Genomic DNA, 22,117 nt, shown 5'->3' with positions numbered 1-22,117 from the left:
ATAAGTTGATTAACAGAACACTATGCAACTATGAAGAGACTATTTTGATAGTTGATTAACTATTTGAGTCATTAATCATCCTGTTAACTGCACTTCACTTCAAAAAGTCCCAGATTTTACAGACATTTGAAAACATGCAAATTGCTGCACAAAAGTTTTAAAATTATCTCACCACCTTAAAACTATTGTTTTTTTGTAAAAATGTGGTTTATTTGAAGTGTTTCAACAATAAAAGCATACAATAGTATTTTATTTTGAATTTATTATCATTTAAATACCTTATTTTAAGTAGTGTTCTTAGTCTGTTCATTTGCTCGGATATTTTCAAGGTTTGAGGCCAAAACATAAAAGAATATATTTTCTTTGAACGTACGGACATTTTTTAAAAACTGGATATGTTTTATAGAATGAAATTATTCACGTCATGTCATTGGCCCATATATACAGTATATATACATACATTTATATTCATATATAAACAGGATAAATGTTCTGGCTGCAGCTTCTGAAATGTGAGACTTTTACTGCTTTTCTGTAATTAATATCACTAAATATAATATTCACTATTATTCTGAATTGATACGGGTCATGAACGCAGCATAGCAGCACTCGTGCATTAATGAGTCTGAATTATAATGTTCTCACTTCAAATTCTGTTGCAGAACAATAACTCTGCATAAGCTCTGTGTTGTGTGAAGTGTGTTCACCTTAAAGTGTAGAGTATCTTCCCGTCGTTCCATATCCGGAGCAGCTGGTTGGGCATCGTGATCCAGTGGGAATCTGCGTTCTTGGAGTTCCTGAAGATGGTGTCCGGCAGCCAGATGTGTCCGACCATGTTGCTGTTCAGAGTCAGTCTCTTCATGGTGCCGTTGTAACTGAGACGGCTGTCCATCCACGTCTGGGCAAAGATGATGTCGATCTCGTATTCCTGAAAAAACACAGAACCAGAAGACATGGAAGTGGTTTTAAATTCATCTGATCGTCACGAACAATGTGTCCGAAACTTCAGCATCTGTTAGCTCCCGATGTTCCCTTTGACGTATTTAGACGAGATAAAAACATCTGTTAGCTTCCGATGTTCCCTTTGACGTATTTAGACGTGATAAAAACATCTGTTAGCTCCCGATGTTCACTTTGACGTATTTAGACGTGATAAAAACATCTGTTAGCTCCCGATGTTCACTTTGACGTATTTAGACGTGATAAAAACATCTGTTAGCTTCCGATGTTCCCTTTGACGTATTTAGACGTGATAAAAACATCTGTTAGCTCCCGATGTTCACTTTGACGTATTTAGACGTGATAAAAACATCCGTTAGCTCCCGATGTTCACTTTGACGTATTTAGACGTGATAAAAACATCTGTTAGCTCCCGATGTTCACTTTGACGTATTTAGACGTGATGAAAACATCTGTTAGCTCCCGATGTTCCCTTTGACGTATTTAGACGTGATAAAAACATCTGTTAGCTCCCGATGTTCCCTTTGACGTATTTAGACGTGATAAAAACATCTGTTAGCTCCCGGTGTTCACTTTGACGTATTTAGACGTGATAAAAACATCTGTTAGCTCCCGATGTTCACTTTGACGTATTTAGACGAGATAAAAACATCTGTTAGCTCCCGATGTTCACTTTGACGTATTTAGACGTGATAAAAACATCTGTTAGCTCCCGATGTTCCCTTTGACGTATTTAGACGAGATAAAAACATCTGTTAGCTCCCGATGTTCACTTTGACGTATTTAGACGAGATAAAAACATCTGTTAGCTCCCGATGTTCCCTTTGACGTATTTAGACGAGATAAAAACATCTGTTAGCTCCCGATGTTCCCTTTGACGTATTTAGACGTGATAAAAACATCTGTTAGCTCCCGATGTTCCCTTTGACGTATTTAGACGAGATAAAAACATCTGTTAGCTCCCGATGTTCACTTTGACGTATTTAGACGAGATAAAAACATCTGTTAGCTCCCGATGTTCCCTTTGACGTATTTAGACGAGATAAAAACATCTGTTAGCTCCCGATGTTCCCTTTGACGTATTTAGACGTGATAAAAACATCTGTTAGCTCCCGATGTTCACTTTGACGTATTTAGACGAGATAAAAACATCTGTTAGCTCCCGATGTTCCCTTTGACGTATTTAGACGTGATAAAAACATCTGTTAGCTCCCGATGTTCACTTTGACGTATTTAGACGTGATAAAAACATCTGTTAGCTCCCGATGTTCACTTTGACGTATTTAGACGTGATAAAAACATCTGTTAGCTTCCGATGTTCCCTTTGACGTATTTAGACGTGATAAAAACATCTGTTAGCTCCCGATGTTCACTTTGACGTATTTAGACGTGATAAAAACATCTGTTAGCTCCCGATGTTCACTTTGACGTATTTAGACGTGATAAAAACATCTGTTAGCTCCCGATGTTCACTTTGACGTATTTAGACGAGATAAAAACATCTGTTAGCTCCCGATGTTCACTTTGACGTATTTAGACGTGATAAAAACATCTGTTAGCTCCCGATGTTCCCTTTGACGTATTTAGACGAGATAAAAACATCTGTTAGCTCCCGATGTTCCCTTTGACGTATTTAGACGTGATAAAAACATCTGTTAGCTCCCGATGTTCCCTTTGACGTATTTAGACGTGATAAAAACATCTGTTAGCTCCCGATGTTCACTTTGACGTATTTAGACGTGATAAAAACATCTGTTAGCTCCCGATGTTCCCTTTGACGTATTTAGACGTGATAAAAACATCTGTTAGCTCCCGATGTTCACTTTGACGTATTTAGACGTGATAAAAACATCTGTTAGCTCCCGATGTTCACTTTGACGTATTTAGACGAGATAAAAACATCTGTTAGCTCCCGATGTTCACTTTGACGTATTTAGACGTGATAAAAACATCTGTTAGCTCCCGATGTTCCCTTTGACGTATTTAGACGAGATAAAAACATCTGTTAGCTCCCGATGTTCCCTTTGACGTATTTAGACGTGATAAAAACATCTGTTAGCTCCCGATGTTCACGTTGACGTATTTAGACGAGATAAAGACATCTGTTAGCTCCCGATGTTCACTTTGACGTATTTAGACGTGATAAAAACATCTGTTAGCTCCCGATGTTCCCTTTGACGTATTTAGACGAGATAAAAACATCTGTTAGCTCCCGATGTTCCCTTTGACGTATTTAGACGTGATAAAAACATCTGTTAGCTCCCGATGTTCACTTTGACGTATTTAGACGAGATAAAAACATCTGTTAGCTCCCGATGTTCCCTTTGACGTATTTAGACGTGATAAAAACATCTGTTAGCTCCCGATGTTCACTTTGACGTATTTAGACGTGATAAAAACATCTGTTAGCTCCCGATGTTCACTTTGGCGTATTTAGACGAGATAAAAACATCTGTTAGCTCCCGATGTTCCCTTTGACGTATTTAGACGTGATAAAAACATCTGTTAGCTCCCGATGTTCACTTTGACGTATTTAGACGAGATAAAAACATCCGTTAGCTCCCGATGTTCACTTTGGCGTATTTAGACGAGATAAAAACATCTGTTAGCTCCCGATGTTCACTTTGACGTATTTAGACGTGATGAACAACGTCATCGTGAGGTTCACTGGTGATGACGAGACATGAGGTTGTTTTATGTTAAACTAAATATGAACGTCTGCATGTAAACAGGAATATTAATGGAATATTAATCTTCATTAACCATGTAAACAGATTAGTAGGAATAGTGTCTTTTTCGGAGTAAGTGCAAAAAACCTGAATATTTGATGCGCGTAAACGTCGTCACACTCTGGTGTGGAAACTCAAAGCTCCTCAGCAGCTTCTAACGAGCATCCAGACCCCCGATGACCGTCTCCACCCGGCTCTCCATCTCCCCTCCTGCAGGAGGTTCAGGTCACTGAGAGGACGAACAGATTTAATCTGGAGCTTCTTCCCTACAGCGCTGCAGTAATTACCAGATAAGACTGAAGAAGAGATTCTTGTGTCAGAGTTTTATCAAAGAACATTTATGAACAATATAGTAATACGTGTATAAGAAGTAATACTGACTTATTGCAAAATAGAACCGCAACACCAGTAAAATATTTAACGAAAAATGTCAACTAAAATAGAGAAAATTAAATTACAACAAAAGATTAAAAACAGGAGTAAAAAAATAATTTAACGAACAAAATAGAAATAATTATTCAGTGTAAAAGAAGTAATACTGACACCAGCGCAAAATATAAAAGCAAAATAATTATAGTAAATAAATGAAACTAAATTTTAAAAAAGTAAATTACAAAACAAGACAAAAAACAAGTGTATAAATATATATAATAGTAAATGTGTATAAGAAGTAATACAATGGCTCCTAATAGAAAATGTAAAAAAGTTATATTGTTTATGATATTGAAAAGTAATAAAAAGCTATAAAGGAAACAAATACTATACATATTATTCAATTCATTTATTTACCATTATTAATAATATTTATATATATACTATATTTACAATAATATTTAATATAATGGTTTTAAGATCCAACCGTGATGTTTACATAAACTAAACTACAGCATCTCGTTCAGGAAACATAACTTCTGTTTCACAGACGAACTGATGAACTCTATCCATGAGTTTGGATATTTCTTCTAAAGCCAGTCAAGTATTTTCTAAAGATCTGAAACCAAACACATTTATTTGATTGTATTTTGACCAAAGTTTCATCAGTAAAACGTGTGTTAAACCTTCAGCGGTGTCACTTCTTGCATCTCCATTGATTTTACAACTAGAGGTGTGAATTAACAACAGTAAGAAGTTATTACATGTTGGACGATTCCCAGGAGGACGTAGACGTCCTCAACAAACCGTCAGAGTTGTTCTTTTAGGTGTCACACCGTCTCTGATGCAGCCTAACATACTGGACCAAGTATCAGCGAGTACTTGAGTCGATGCACCAATCAGATACCGAGCAAACTAGTACGACACACCTGAGGATGACGAACTCTCTCCTTCACCATAGTTTGTCTCTGATGAAGTTTCATGGTGAACAACAAATCAGTGTTGACATCAGCAGGAGCAGCGCTAGTAACGTTAGCTGTTAGCACCACAGTCCTGCTTGGCTAACGGAGCTAACGGCTAACGGAGGTTGAAAAAGATCGTTTTCATTTAACAGAAATTGACGCATGTTGCTGGACATTTTTGTCAGAAAATGCACAAAAGCTAACATTTCGTAAGATGTCGTATCAAACGTACGTTCTTGGAGGATGTTTTCACAGCAACATCACTGATATTAGAGAGAAAGTTATGAGCTGTTTGAATCGTTTGGTTTTTATTGCACCGCTATCTGAACATCTCTACAGAAGCTATGATGGGTATAATTCCTCTGTTGTGGAACGTAAAACTACACAACTATTATATACACAATACTAAGACACTCTGTAGAACACGAGTATGTGTTTCTAAACTAACTGGTTTACTGCTGGTCTTCCTGTTCTGGCTCCGTGAGGAACGACGAGCTCTGACTAAACAGTTCTTCGGCTCTGACAACACAGAAAGATGTTACCGTCACATAATGTGAATAATAATAACCTGCCCTCCTCCGGACCCTCAACACCGTCTGAAATGCATTCAGCCTTTTCACCCAGCACCGGTTCCAACAGCTCACCAATCAGAACGAAGGCTGTAATCAAGAGAACCACTGTGTGCTCGTGACCTTTATATCTCTGAGGACTCAGGACTTAAAGAAACCTCCAGGATTTAATGACCAGTGGAGGAAAAGTGTGCAAATCAAATATCTAACATGAGCTGAATCACATGTGGACATTGTGAGATGCAGATGTGAGGCTGAGGGGACCCGAACATCAAAAAACAACATTTGCAGCTTTCTTATCTCTTATAAAATTACATTTTATTTTTTACCCACATTAAAAAGCCAAATACCCACATCTCTGCACTATGTAAAGCGTTATATAAAATGTAAATATTATTATTATTATAACGTTAGGAGGAGTATTGACCCCCCCCCCACAGCCGGAGTTCGCTGTGAAGAAAATGTGTCTTTCACCTCGACTGCCTCCAGAGGAGCAGCTATATTCAGCCTGCTGGTCTGGAGCGACTGTAAATGTACCGGCAGTGAAAAATCAAAGCTGGAACAGACCCCACATGGTACGAATCCTTCAGACCAAAGAACAGACCTGATGGAGCTTAATGCTGCAGGAAATAAAGCTGGTTTTAGTGTCAGAAGACGAAACGTATCGAGGAGGTGAACGAGTCATAAAACACAGTCGACGTTGGATTCACTGAGAAGAGGAAGAGGAAGAGGAAGAGGAAGAGGAACGGGGTTGTTTTACGTTAATCTGAAGGATTATTAGAGAATATCCGTTTTCATTAGTCATGTAAACAGATAATGAGGAATATTGTCTTTTTTGGAATAAAGGGCAAATTGGAATATTTGGGGCATGTAAACGTAGTCAGTGACGAGCACAGCAACCTGTGTGTGTGTGTGTGTGTGTGTGTGTGTGTGTGTGTGTGTGTGTGTGTGTGTGTGTGTGTTTTGGTACTAAAACTAACCAAGTAGTTTTGTGGCATTTATGTTTTGTTTAAATGTATTAACCCAAAATGTTTTGAACTGTAAGCAAAAGAGAAAATAAGTTATTCATTATTATTCGTATGGAAACATAATTCTATCGGAGACAGAGTTGTAAACCACCGTCCAGTTTAACTAAACCTCCTCTGCCGGAGAATAAAAGGGTTTAATGTCTTAAATAAACTGTCTATTTATTGTCCAGTTAGCTGCCGAACTAACTACGCCTGAATCACCTGCATATGAGAAATAATGTCATTTCAGCACACTTAGCTCCTGCAGGAGGTTTTACCCAAAGACAGCACAGGTCACATTCTAGTTTATTCAGTTCTACTATTGATTCCATCCTGCCGGCACAGAGGATCTGTAGTCTTTGGTGTGTTGCTGAGTGTAGCTGAGTTATGTTAGCATAGTTAGCACATGTGTTTATAGCATGCTAGCATTCTAACAAAAGTAATTCCAGTCATGTCATCGTTCACATTCATAATTAAATACTCAGTTAATTTATTGGTTCAAAATGACTTAAAGTAACCAACATGTTTGTGAACGAGCGCTCATTAATACTACCTGCTGGTTATTGGTCCAAATCAGCAAACAGGAAGTAAGGGCTCCAAATAGGGTTTAGGTCCTCGGACTGTACCATGTTAAGAGAATACAGAGGGGGGTTTTCATTGTACCAGAGAAATCTTACCATAAACAATCTATGTTGATAATATGAGTATTTAAGTCTTGAGTTTAGTGTTTTGTCCGTCGCCATCTTCTTTTTATCAACCAGTGAACAGGAAGTGACCATATTAGGACTGAGGAGGAGTGACGTAGAGACGCCGTATACGTCTCTGGTAGAGACCTGTCAATCACTGTGTAGCCCCGCCCCTAAAGCATCCCCTGCTTTATGGTCTGTGTGACTCTAAATGGACCATCATGTACTAAATGAACATCATGCTGTATTGAAGTCACAAACTGCGTTGGTGTTTTTACTGCGTTAGTGTTTTATCCAGGCTTTGCTGGATTGATGCGTCATCATGAGGTTATTAGGAGGTAATTCACCTGTAGCAGAAGGCTCAGGTACACAATGCACGGCCCAACACTGCTCCCCCGCAACACATGGACGTCCTAACTGATGGAGGACGAGTTTATGATTCTTCCAGGTTTAGTTCATCAAGATAATCTTCACTAATGAACTCCACCTTTATGATGTTTGAAGTGTAAAGAAGCTAACGTTGGGCTCCACCACGGTCACATGACTTCACGTCTCCTCCACTAAGCTAAAGGAGGACGAGTGTTCTCGTGAGGACGTTTAGTCGTCTCATTCACTCTTTTTACCGACTTATTCAACACGTTGACTTCAAGAAGAGGGAACAGGAAGTGAAGAAATGCTGACTCATGTCTGGTCGTAGGACTCATTGCTGCAGCTCTGTGACAGTCAGAGCATCTGATTTATTGATTGGTTTGTGAAGAGACAACAACTATAATAAAAAATTGCTTCTAAAATAAATTGCCTCTTCTAGCTTTAATAGCCACGGGCCTAAAGACAAACTCTATTCTTCTAAAGACGTATTTGTTTTCTCCCGTTGAACCGTCTCCTCTGCCTCATGTGAGTCAGTACGATGAAGAGGCGCTGTGTGGAAAGTGAAACACTTAAATTCAATCGTTCATCGTTCTCTGCTGTTGGGTCACGCTGAACAGACTCTTATAACGGAAATTCAAGTTTTTAAAATCATGCCGACAAATCGGGATAACACTGTTTATTGAAACTCTGCTCACGGTGTTAATGTCGACTCTGACGTTTGGGGAATTATTCCGCCGGTTTACTCGACGTTCAAAACGACCAGAATACAAATTGGACCGCGGCCGGCGCCGACCGACAGCTCGGGACGGATATAAACAGAGACCACGATGACATCACAGCTGCAGTGATGCAGCTTTTAATGTGAGTGGAAACAGAGCGGCGGCTCATTCCACCGACCTTCATGCAAATAAGACGTTATTATCTGGGGAGGAGATCGCCAACCATCACGTTCTGTATACGCATCGGTACTAAATACTGTTTACCCTGTTTTAATAACTAAGAACTTCATTTTGCATTAAAGCCACTGTGAGGAACTTTGACCTGATTCTGACCCAGTCTCAGTGTAGTCCTGATCCTCTATGAACCAGTCTCAGTGTAGTCCTGATCCTCTATATGAACCAGTCTCAGTGTAGTCCTGATCCTCTATAGACCTCCATCAGTAAAGAGACCATCAGAGAGAAGATGGTCTGTTTCTATAGAGTTATTCTTGATGCTCGTCATCAGGGCCACCGGGTCAGATTCTGGTGAAACCAGATGAACTCATGCAGGTTCACCAGAACCTCCTTCAGCTCAGACTCCAGCAGAGACCGGTCCACCGTGGACAGACCCAGATCCTCCAGCAGAGACCGGTCCACCGTGGACAGACCCAGATCCTCCAGCAGAGACCGGTCCACCGTGGACAGACCCAGGCTTCACCCGCAGCCTTGGACCTGCAGTCGGAGCTCTGGAGGGAGGAGGAGAGCTCAGCTCCCGGCAGCAGCAGCAGCGTCTCCTCCTCCTCCTCCTCCTGCTCCTCCTGCTCCTCCTCCTCCAGGAGCAGAGCTTCTCCTCTCTGGGAGTCGACACCGACACACCGCTGCTGGAGACCCAGGACGTATTGCTGGACCCGCTGGAGGGAAGGGAGGCACAGGAGAACCAGAACCAGGACTGAGAGGGTCAGACTGTCAGACCTGCTGCAGTAACATGAGAGGTTTTCTAAAGAGACTCTGGTGCTCAGAGACACTACAGCTTTAGACCACAGGGGGCGACAGAACCAAGAGAAATGAAAGTTCATTGAATGGACTTTAAGTAAAAAACATATTAAAAGTTCACATCTTTTTTGGGTGGGTTGATGAATAAGATATACTTTTTACTTTATTTTCCTGTATTCATTTCTGACATCACGGTGACATCACTCACCTTATCATTCATCTATTATCATACCTTTATCTTCCTGCTTGTCTCGCTGCAGTTCAAGGTAGAAATAACACATTTCCACACATTAAATAGTGAGGACATTCACAGTTCAACATCCTAACCAAATAAACTTTTGTTTTGTATTAAAGCAAAGTAAGCCCAGTACTGGTCACTGCACCAGATACTGTAAACTAGGACAAAGCATACGTCTCAAGTGTGAAGCTGGCGCTTTATGATTATGCAGCAAAAGGCCTCCAGTACATCCTGTATCTGCCCTGAGACGTCGTGTCTCTTTGTTGGCTGCAGGTCTCGCCTCGTGTCCTCATTAGCCGAAGGTCGCTGGGAACGAGGACACAAACTTTCATCGTCCACCTGCTGTGAGTTACTGTGTTACTGTGTGTTACTGTGTGTTACTGTGAGTTACTGTGTGTAGTTACTGTGTGTTACTGTGTGTAGTTACTGTGTGTTACTGTGAGTTACTGTGTGTAGTTACTGTGTGTTACTGTGAGTTACTGTGTGTAGTTACTGTGTGTTACTGTGTGTAGTTACTGTGTGTAGTTACTGTGTGTTACTGTGTGTTACTGTGAGTTACTGTGTGTAGTTACTGTGTGTAGTTACTGTGTGTTACTGTGTGTTACTGTGTGTAGTTACTGTGTGTTACTGTGAGTTACTGTGTGTAGTTACTGTGTGTAGTTACTGTGTGTTACTGTGTGTTACTGTGTGTAGTTACTGTGTGTAGTTACTGTGTGTTACTGTGTGTAGTTACTGTGTGTTACTGTGTGTAGTTACTGTGTGTAGTTACTGTGTGTTACTGTGTGTTACTGTGTGTTACTGTGTGTAGTTACTGTGTGTTACTGTGTGTAGTTACTGTGTGTTACTGTGTGTAGTTACTGTGTGTTACTGTGTGTAGTTACTGTGTGTTACTGTGTGTTACTGTGTGTAGTTACTGTGTGTTACTGTGAGTAGTTACTGTGAGTTACTGTGAGTTACTGTGTGTTACTGTGTGTAGTTACTGTGAGTTACTGTGAGTTACTGTGTGTAGTTACTGTGTGTAGTTACTGTGTGTTACTGTGTGTTACTGTGTGTAGTTACTGTGTGTTACTGTGTGTAGTTACTGTGTGTTACTGTGTGTAGTTACTGTGTGTAGTTACTGTGTGTTACTGTGTGTTACTGTGTGTAGTTACTGTGTGTTACTGTGTGTAGTTACTGTGTGTTACTGTGTGTAGTTACTGTGTGTTACTGTGTGTAGTTACTGTGTGTTACTGTGTGTTACTGTGAGTTACTGTGTGTAGTTACTGTGTGTAGTTACTGTGTGTTACTGTGTGTAGTTACTGTGTGTTACTGTGAGTAGTTACTGTGAGTTACTGTGTGTTACTGTGTGTAGTTACTGTGAGTTACTGTGTGTTACTGTGAGTTACTGTGTGTTACTGTGAGTTACTGTGTGTACTGTGTGTTACTGTGTGTTACTGTGTGTTGCTGTCCTCTTCCTCACTTTCATTTTATCTTTGAATCACTCAACGTGCATTCTGTATGGCTCTTGTTTCAATCTTTTTGTCTACTGTGTGAAATAATATATTATAATTACATTTCTTTTTTGGTATTTTGGTCAGACACTATGCAACGCTGATTAGCGTAATATGTGTGGTGTTTGTAATAAATGTACATTGGTACATAGAGGGTGATAAGAAGCTGTACATGGAGGGACTTAGGACCCAGGGGAATGTAGGTGAAGGAAACAGGAAGAGACGCGACACAAACAGCTGTTCACTGCTCACTGCCGGCCGGTCGGTTCTTGTGTTAAAAATGTCCGCTTAATTTTTTAAAAACTGCGTTAACGGGCGAAAAAAGAATTGTCTACGTCAATTAATTAATGCGTTAACGCGATAATAACGCGTTAACTTGCCCAGCACTAATTATAATAATAATTATTCAAGTCAATGCTTCATGTGTTAGAGCTGCATTCTCTCTAGTGTCCACCAGGGGGCGACTCCTCTGGTTGTATAGAAGTCTATGAGAAAATGACTCTACTTCTCTCTTGATTTATTACCTCAGTAAACATTGTAAACATGAGTTTATGGTCTCAATCTCTAGTTTCAAGTCTTCTTCAATACAGCATGATGATCATTTAGTAAATGATGGTCCATTTAGAGTCACACAGACCATAAAGCAGGGGATGATTTAGGGGCGGGGCTACACAGTGATTGACAGGTCTCTACCAGCAGTTATATTTGCCGCTCCTCATTTGCATAAAGTTGAGGTTGAAGCTACTTTATGCAAATCGAGGGATCCAGCATGACTCGCTGCCTCTGGAAACTCCCGAAAAACTTTTAAACTAACCGTTTGTTGATCTACAATGAAGACAGATTCAGACGCTGCCTGCCTTTTTTCACACCCAAATATTTTTCAGAAACACATTTAGGAAATTTTTTTTTCACAATCCACAGCCTCTGAGTGTTCGTCCAATCAGGTGCCTTGTGTGGCAGCCCATCAGGCGTCCAATGCTGGGAGGCAGCGCAATCAGTGCAACTTCTGATCAGGTTACAAGTACTAGTTCCTCATATTTTATACAGTATATATTAATCGTGATGCAGGTAACTCTTTGAGTGTCTGACAGCATGAAATGTTCTGTGTAAACTCATAATTAATAACATGTTTATTGTTATGCACCAATCACCAAGTCAAATTCCTTGTATGTGCAAACATAGTTTGCAATAAACTGTTTCTGATTCTGATTTAATTTATCCTCAAAGGAACATCAAACTCCACCCTGACATACAATATCTGCTTCATGCAGCGTTGCCAGTGTTTCGGTTCCTCGAAGCAACTTCATTTCTAAAGAGCAACTAGCAACAAATTGAGTGACTATTCAGACCAACAAGGAACAAGCGAGACATTTATGATATTGTAATGAACTCCCATTCCTGCTGCTCAGTGTAGTCACAGCTCAGAGGTCTCCTCTTCCTCTCAGTTCAAACTTAACTCATTCTGCTTCAGGTCCCGTACTGTCTGTCTACATCTGAGGAAGCTCAGCAGTTTGGTCACACCGGTAACATAAAAGTCACGAGCGCTGGTAAAACAGGAAAGATATATTTGTAAGTTCATTACATGCTGATTGAACCACAACAGCAGCATATTCATATTCCACTGAGATGTTTGTACGGCGTTACAAAGAGCCTCGTTACACGTTCCTCATGCTGAAGAACTCATTACACAAATCTACCAGCCAGAGAAATAAGGAGGCTTATTCGGGGAAAACATACTTTTCTTTTTGTTGTATCTGAGCCAGCTGACCCAACGGGTGAAGAAACGTTTATTATGGAGTGAATAAAAAAAATGTCACGGCCGTTTCCTGCCACAGCAGGTATGAAGCAAACAATTAGTCTGCTGCAGATTTCAGGACTGTTTCAAATGAATGTTGTGCTGCGAGCTGAAGAAACAGCACCGAGAGGCTGCAGTCGACCTGCCAGCAGCTCGCTAACGCAGCGGAGAAATGAACTGGCATGAATATTGTATTTCTCTCCACAGGGTGAGAATAGCTTCGGGGACCCCACTGGCACCGGCTTCTGGTTTGGCAGAGATTCCTGGACTACACCAGGTTGCCTTGGACACTGCCTGACCCGACGCGTGTAAAAATAGCTTCTTCATAATGACACACAGGCCGCCTTCTCCAACTTAGCATATTGCTCATTGCTTATTAAAACGTAGCTCCGCTTATTGTTTTTTTATTTGAATGAGTCATTCGTGGTGCTTCCTCGTGCCTGAAGAGGAATTTGAGAACAGACAGGTTTCACATTTACAAACCATCCAGGATGTGTGAGCAGCAGATTAAAAAAAAACAATGTCCTGAAACATTAACTACGGACATTTTCAGAACTTAGAAATGAAGCAACTAAGCAAAAAAGATACATTTAAATTTAAAAAACTTCCCAACACATCGATCTTAGACTGTCGGCTTGAGCTACCTAGCATGACTCATGGAGAGTACGGGAGAAATGGCAGCTCGTATTAATGACAATGCTAACGGAGAGAATACACAGTTAGCTCGACAGGTGAGCAGCAGCACCGGTTAAAAGCACAAAAGCCCGACTGTGTTGGCATAAAAATAGAGCAATCTTAGCAATAAATAGTAACGTTAAAATAATTAAAATAACGTGAGCAGTAAAAAAAAAAGTTATTAAAAAAGTAACGTTAGCATAAAAAAAGTAACGTTAGAATAAAAAAAGTGACGTTAGCGTTCGAAAAAGTAACGTCAGTATAGTAAAGTAACGGCAGCATTAAAAGAAATAATGTTAGCATATAAAAGTAATGTTATGATTTAAAACGGTAACGCTACCATTAAAATAAATGAGTGTTGAAATAAAAAGTAAAGTTTGCATAAAAAAGTAATATAAGCATTTAAAAAGTAACATTTGCAATAAAATAAAGTAATGTTAGCATAAATAGTAATGTTAGTATTTAAAAAGTGTTTTCAAAAGTAATTTTGGCAATAAAAAAGTAACGTAAACTTAAAAAAGTGACGTAAAAAACTATGGATGGATGGATGGATGGATGGATGGATGGATGGATGGATGGATGGATAGGTAGACAGATAGATGCATGATGGCCCATTTCTTTTGAATTGAAATCTCTCCACAGAAGACTTTTCTCTTTGATTGTCTATTTGAAGTGAAAATGATCTAAATTCTTCTGAGTTCGTTCCTAAAGCGGATGAATCACCGTCATGACACCCACACTTACACACTGTGATTAGAAACAATAGGTATGACCTCCGATACCGTTCATCACTTCTTCTCTCACAATGGGGCTTAAAACGAGCTGCCACCCAATCTCTACTTAAAACGATGACGTACTCATTTAAATACATCACTTTAAATAATATCATCTGGATACTGCAGGATACCGATATAAAGCAGGATTTGACTCATATGGACAGTTGGGACATTTGAAAGCACAATGTTATCAACACGACAGAGGAAGTGCTGTTTGGCAGCATTCGTCTCAGAGTGTCAGTAAAAAGCAAACGATGGTCCCTGATTGTTAGTCGGTCACTCGGCTCATTCTCTCTTCAGATGATCTAAACCGAACACACAACCAGCAGCTCCTCGGCTGCATTCAGGTAAAACAATGAAGCTGCTCAACTCCGTCTTAAAATAAAGTCATTGAAGACTCTAAACATTTGTCAACTGTAGACACAAAACCACTCAGGAGGCAACAATGACGACAAAACCAGAGAACACCCAAACACCTGTGGTCTCATCAGACCTCCTCCACACTGTGGGACTCACACCTGTACGACACTTCAACAGGTTTATGACAAAATGAAACTTTCTTGATGTGCAGAATTGTCTTATAAATGATCAAATTCATGGTACAATTCATACGGAATCAAATAATTATCAGTTTCTCACCGTTGACGACAATAAGGTCCCATCAGGGACACAGGAAGGGGCGGGACTTCACCTCTATCTACTTGAAGGTGATGATCATGTGCTCATTACTTGTTTCTGCTGAAAATCTGTCATTGCAGGTTTGAGGAGATGAAAGTTTGAAAGTCACTTTGCACAAAAAGGTCGTGTGAGGTTAAACATCCAGGAGAGGAGGAGAGGACGTAGACATGTAAATACACTAAAGACGTGTTCTAGTTCTCTGCTTCTAGTCTTGATGGTTCTGGTTCTATAGAGATGAAGGACTTTAGACCACAGAGAGAATAAAGACAGAGAGGAATGAGACGGAGTTTGGGGTTCAGGTGGTTAAAAGCTGAAGATATAAAAGGTCTATTAAAGGCAGTTCATCAGCTGTGTGACAGATATCGTTGAGAAGCTCAGCTCATCAGTGACGTTGTCCTAAAAAGCACACGTCTATTGTTTTTACCATAAAATCCTCTTTTCCAAGCACAGACTCATCTTCCTTCAGCTCCACTCGACTCTCCTCAAATCAAACTGTGGACGACGCACACTGACAGGTCACAGACATGCAGAGTTCAGTGTGAGTCCATGAAGACGGACGCAGAGCTTTGTGTAAATAGCAGAAACATGAGCGTAATGAAAGGCGTGGACTCACCATATTGATGGAGGACACCGGCCCGATGCTGTTCACCAATATGCCCACATCGATAACGGTCGGTTTCACTGCGGAGGAGCAGAGAAAATGATTATTGATCGAAGCTGTCGGGCTTTTTTGGGCACACCTGCCTCTTTAGGAAATCAAAGAGCAGCAAAGTGAAGTTGGATCGATGACACTCTGTTGTTCTGAATCCTTTGAAGAGCGACTGGCTGCTGTGTGAAGGGGAGGATCATACCTTCGTCTTCATCACGTTAACTACTGTCATAAAACTCTAATTATCTGAGCAACAGGCCACATAAAGCTGCACGCTGTTACACCAGAGAGGAAGTCCAGGGTGGTCCCCTGGTCCTCAGGCCCACTTATCCCTCCTGGTTCTCACTCCAGCCCACTAATTAAAGACCTGAATCACACCTGGGGAGCCGGATGAACGCAATTAACTGATAAGCAGAGGAGCTTCTATCTCTGATTAGAGATGAAGCACCGAGGTGGCCGAGGAGGAGTGATGTAGAGACGTCGTATACGTCTCTGCTAGAGACCTGTCAATCACTGTGTAGCCCCGCCCCTAAAGCATCCCCTGCTTTATGGTCTGTGTGACTCTAAATGGACCATCATTTACTAAATGAACATCATGCTGTATTGAAGAAGACTTGAAACTAGAGATTGAGACCATAAACTCATGTTTACAATGTTTACTGAGGTAATAAATCAAGAGAGAAGTAGAGTCATTTTCTCATAGACTTCTATACAACCAGAGGAGTCGCCCCCTGGTGGACACTAGAGAGAATGCAGCTTTAACACGTGAAGCTTTGAAGAACTTTAAAGAACCGGAAGTCATTAAGCTCTTAAGTAATACCTAAAAAAGAAACCAAGTCACAGAAATATCTCACATGCAGCCGTGTCTCTTACGTTCTCATTAAAGCTCGAGCTTTAAGGATACGAGCGTCTAATCCAGACAGCAAACAGAAGCAGAGTGTCGACATGAGCAGCACACCTCACAGTCTCTCATCCTCTCAAACTGTAACATTATAAAACGTTATAACCTCTAAATGTAATTCATATTCATGAGGATATGCAGATGAGTTACATCTTGACCTTTGTTGCTGCAGGTCAGTTATAACAAACAACCAAAGATTTAACGCTGCAATGAAAAGATGATTTACCTCCAGAGGACTTCATGCAGGTCATCTTCAAGACTCCATCTAATCATCAAATCTTTTGTTTACATCTTTTAAAAACGAAATCTGAATACAGTTTTTGTATCATATTTAGTTAGTGATGTTTGTTTTATGATGTTTATGTTTTACTTATTTCTTATTTGAAGCCCAACCATGATGTTCTTCCTCACGCGGTTTGATGCTCTGGTCTCAGTGAGTGAACCTTCAGATAACCAGAGCGGTGATACTAGGAATCCCACTGCTCCTCTTGGTAAGAACCGCCCCGTGAGGCATTCAAGTACTCGGATTGGCCGGGTGTCCATGCTCGCTGAGGTACTGCTACCCTGATTTGTTGAGGTCCTGACCAATGAGAGATCATCTTAACCTCTGGAGGTCAGCGTCTAACCAATCGTCTCTCACCAGCGAGGCGGGGCGGGTCTTACCAAGAAGAGCAGCGGGATTCATAACCACGCACCAGTGGGGCCACGCTCACGTGCACTAACATGCACTAAAAGGCACGCTCACGTGCACTACCATGCACTAAAAATACATGCTCACGTGCACCACTAACATGCACTAAAAAGGCACGCTCACATGCACTAAAAAGGGACACTCACATGCACTAAAAAGGGATGCTCACATGCACCATTAACATGCACTAAAAGGCACGCTCACATGCACTACTAACATGCACTAAAAGACACGCCCACGTGCACTACTAACATGCACTTAAAGGCACGCAGTGGCCGGCACACAGATTCTCTGCTCGGGTAGATTTACTGTATGTTACAGAGATGATGATGAGATATTAAAGCTCTGAATATGAAATATTACACCTTTAATTATGCAGCTGATGTAGAGGAGCTATTGATGACATAACTTAGTAGCTTTGTAGCATCATGTTTTAGAAGATATTATAATGTTGATGACTTGATATTTGTGCCTTAATCACATTTATCGGTTGTTGATGACAAAGTGAGATGATATTTATTAATTCTTTTGTTGTGTTAAATTGATAAACATGAGCTGAGCTCGGCAACATATTGATATTATATATCATGTCGTGGAGATATTGTCTCGGTGTCGTCTTCTTTACGTTACAGTAAAGTGATGTCATTTCATAAACTTCATTATTTCAACACGTCTGATGATTATTTATCAAAAAATCTCACGATGTCAATATTTTGTAAAAGTACCAAAAATCCACCGTCAGATATCAACAGAGAGATATTTGACCAAGATGAGCAGAAAGACAGAATACTGTCACAGCATGACGTCACTACCACGTTAAGATCAATGATGTCACCACCTCGTGACCTCAACAGGTAGAGCTGTTATTATCATCATATTTAATCTTATATTAAATATTAAGAGGGTTTATAATAACTCCTACATGAAGGATTCATGAAGTGATAAAGTGATATCTTTGTACATGAGTTCCTCTTTAATCACACATACACACACACACACACGCTCATACATCCCATAATAAGAGCAGCTGCAGGTCCTGAGTGTGTTCCGTTACCTCCGATGTCCGGCCGCAGTTTCTTGTCGTATTCCTTCAGCAGGTTGTTGAGTATTTCCGTGGCGTCGGAGTCCTGGACTCTGGGCGCCAGCATCTGGTTGATGGTGACGTCCTCGTCCTCGTCCTCGTCCTCCAGACTCAGAGCGCTGTGGAGGCAAAGTGAGACAAGCTGATGCTTCTCTGCAGACACCAAGACACGAGACCCGCTTTCACTTTAGAATAAAGTTTCTGTAGGGAAACAGAACATCACGTTTCATTTATCCCACACCCCCTGAACACAACGGTCTCAGCGCAGCCTCACCAGGTAAGAAGGACCGACAGGAGCAGGACGTGAGCCAGGACTCTGGGAGACATGCTGGCCTCGGGAGGACCGGTGGAGAGGAGTCGGTGCGGCTCAGAGACGGAGGAGCTCCTCGTGGTTTGTAATCCAACAGATGCGTCACTCATCCTCCAGGACCCGGTCTTCCTCTGCGCTGGGGCTGCGGACGCGGCTGCTCTCACGCAGGTGCGCACTGGGACTGGACCCCGAGACTCTGAGACTCTGACTGGACCCCGAGACTCTGAGACTCTGACTGGACCCCGAGACTCTGAGACTCTGACTGGACCCCGAGACTCTGAGACTCTGACTGGATCCAGAGAGCCCTAACCCACCAGCGAGTCCTCCACGGGGGTTCAGTCTGCGTCAGGGTCTCGTGCACAGCTTCATCCAGAAGCGCCGTTAAAACAAAAACCCGCCTTCTTTAAACATCATGGAGAAATAAAAAGATTAATACAATAAGTGTTTGACTGACTAAAATACAATATTTTAATAATAAAGACAATTAAACAAGACAATAAATATGTCCATTAATATGAACTCTCTCTCTCTCTCTGAATGTGTGTGTGTGTGTGTATATATATATACAGTACACACACACACACACATTCAGAGAGAGAGAGAGACATATACAATATATACAACTAATTATCATTATTATTATTATACAACAACTAAAATATAGTAGAATGAGAGTCTAGTCCCATCATCTTCTTCTTCTTCTTCTTCTTTTATTTACGTAGACATTAGAATTATTCATATTTATTTTGGCTGCTGTAGCTGCAGTTTGATCCCATGTGAAGTGGTCTCTGTGAGTCCTGGTCTCTGTGAGTCCAGGTCTCTGTCTCTGTGAGTCCTGGTCTCTGTCTCTGTGAGTCCTGGTCTCTGTCTCTGTGAGTCCAGGTCTCTGTCTCTGTGAGTCCAGGTCTCTGTGAGTCCTGGTCTCTGTGAGTCCTGGTCTCTGTCTTCCTAATGAACTTAGTGAAGCTTTTGTTCATCATCAGTGAGAACTGTCTGGAGGTGTTTTCCTCTGAAACAGAAGATTCTAGAAGGTAAATAATCCTCTGATGAACGATGAGGTTTGTTTTTATATGATATGAAATGTTCACGTCATTAAAGTAAGACGAGCAGAACCCTGTTCTCTCTCTCTGGTTCTCTGGTTCTCTGGTTCTCTGCTGAAGCTGCCTGACGTCGCCCTCTGCTGGTTCAGAGGAGACCTGCAGGATGTGGAGAGACTCATGTGAGCAGAGCTGCAACACTACAGTCTGTTTACACAAGCAGCCATGACGTCACAGGATGAACACGTTGATGGTTAATAATAATTCATTATGTTCCCACTATATTCAGTGTGTCACAGGCATTCCAGTGAGTCATAATTCATGTTAATAATTTTTATCGTATATATTATTCACTTTATCATATATATTATTTATTTTTTATTTGATATATTATTCACTTTATTTTATATATTCACTTTATTTTATATATTCACTTTATTTCATATTATTTATTTTTTATTTTATATATTATTTACTTTATTGTATATATTATTTATTTTTTATTTTATATATTATTCACTTTATTTTACATATTATTCACTTTATTTTATATATTCACTTTATTTCATATTATTTCTTATTTATTTTATATATTATTTACTTTATTTCATATATTTTTTATTTTTTATTTTCATGTCTCTTTCGTTATTCACCGTGAAACTCTCTGAAGATGTTTCATGTTTTAAATACACAACGAACAAATTCATCCAACCGACACGTTCAAATACACTCGTAACATTCCTGCAGGATGCATCATAGGTTTGATCAAAGACCACAAAGATTATGTCCTATTTTATAAATCTTTTTATCCTTTATGTGAAGTTTTTCAGGTTTTGTCCCTTAAACACAAGAAATTATTTGCTTTAACTTTCATAGTTTTTTTTATAGTCTTGTGTTGATGGTGTATGTTAAATGGAGTATGTTTACATGGAGTATGAGTTGATGGAGTATGTGTTGATGGAGTATGTGTTGATGGAGTATGTTTACATGGAGTATGAGTTGATGGAGTATGTGTTGATGGAGTATGTGTTGATGGAGTATGTTTACATGTAGTATGTGTTGATGGAGTATGTGTTGATGGAGTATGAGTTGATGGAGTATGTGTTGATGGAGTATGAGTTGATGGAGTATGTTTACATGTAGTATGTGTTGATGGAGTATGTGTTGATGGAGTATGTTTACATGTAGTATGTGTTGATGGAGTATGAGTTGATGGAGTATGTGTTGATGGAGTATGTGTTGATGGAGTATGTTTACATGTAGTATGTGTTGATGGAGTATGTGTTGATGGAGTATGAGTTGATGGAGTATGTGTTGATGGAGTATGTGTTGATGGAGTATGTTTACATGTAGTATGAGTTGATGGAGTATGAGTTGATGGAGTATGTTTACATGTAGTATGTGTTGATGGAGTATGAGTTGATGGAGTATGTGTTGATGGAGTATGTGTTGATGGAGTATGTTTACATGTAGTATGTGTTGATGGAGTATGTGTTGATGGAGTATGTTTACATGTAGTATGTGTTGATGGAGTATGAGTTGATGGAGTATGTTTACATGTAGTATGTGTTGATGGAGTATGTTTACATGTAGTATGTGTTGATGGAGTATGTGTTGATGGAGTATGTTTACATGTAGTATGAGTTGATGGAGTATGAGTTGATGGAGTATGTTTACATGTAGTATGTGTTGATGGAGTATGAGTTGATGGAGTATGTGTTGATGGAGTATGTGTTGATGGAGTATGTTTACATGTAGTATGTGTTGATGGAGTATGTGTTGATGGAGTATGTTTACATGTAGTATGTGTTGATGGAGTATGAGTTGATGGAGTATGTGTTGATGGAGTATGTGTTGATGGAGTATGTTTACATGTAGTATGTGTTGATGGAGTATGAGTTGATGGAGTATGTTTACATGTAGTATGAGTTGATGGAGTATGTTTACATGTTTTATTGTTACTGTGTGGATGAGAGAGGACGGTTCATCTCTGCTTCTCCAGCTTTATGCTTTGATTGATGTCATTTGGTGGCATCAGTGGCAGCTTAATTTGCCGAAGAGAGCACGGGGCCAGCTGAATGGAAAAAGCAACTTAAATGGAGCTAAATCCTTGACAAACAGATGTGAGCCAGATGTTGAGACCCCCAAGATGGATTTACTAGCCCACCAACTATAGAGACTGCCTGATCTGGATGCATGTGTACAATCAAAGGAGAGGCAGCACGAGCAGAGTGTTGTTCCATCAGGAAAGATTAAGTCACATTATCACATCAACTGCATACATGTATCTCAATATGAACCATACATTTATTCATCAATCTATGGCATCATACTGCGTCTCTTTCTGGAAAAATCAACATGGAGGCTTTTAACATTTGAGCTTTTTGACCAATAACAGCAGACTGATGGAGTCAGTGAAGCTTTATTGGGGATCAGTTACGCATAACAAGT

At 40.2% G+C, this 22,117-nt stretch overlaps 1 protein-coding gene across 1 annotated transcript in view; it reads right to left on the bottom strand.

Annotated features, from left to right (window-relative positions):
- Positions 1-18,739, bottom strand: part of gabrg3 (gamma-aminobutyric acid type A receptor subunit gamma3) — a gene marked incomplete at both ends in the record, with an annotated part of 31,404 nt that extends 12,665 nt beyond the window's left edge. Inside the window, 4 exons of the mRNA XM_079157995.1 lie at positions 708-928; positions 15,611-15,678; positions 18,293-18,438; positions 18,594-18,739. Of these exons, the coding sequence (XP_079014121.1) occupies positions 708-928; positions 15,611-15,678; positions 18,293-18,438; positions 18,594-18,739 (581 nt within the window). The remainder of the gene's footprint in view (positions 1-707; positions 929-15,610; positions 15,679-18,292; positions 18,439-18,593) is intronic.
- Between the last annotated feature and the right edge of the window lie 3,378 nt (positions 18,740-22,117).

This window comes from Pholis gunnellus (assembly GCF_910591455.1).
Source record: "Pholis gunnellus genome assembly, chromosome: 4".
Lineage (NCBI taxonomy): Eukaryota > Metazoa > Chordata > Actinopteri > Perciformes > Pholidae > Pholis > Pholis gunnellus.
The sequence above is the reverse complement of the archived record's forward strand: the minus strand, read 5'-3'. Positions and strand labels throughout refer to the sequence as shown.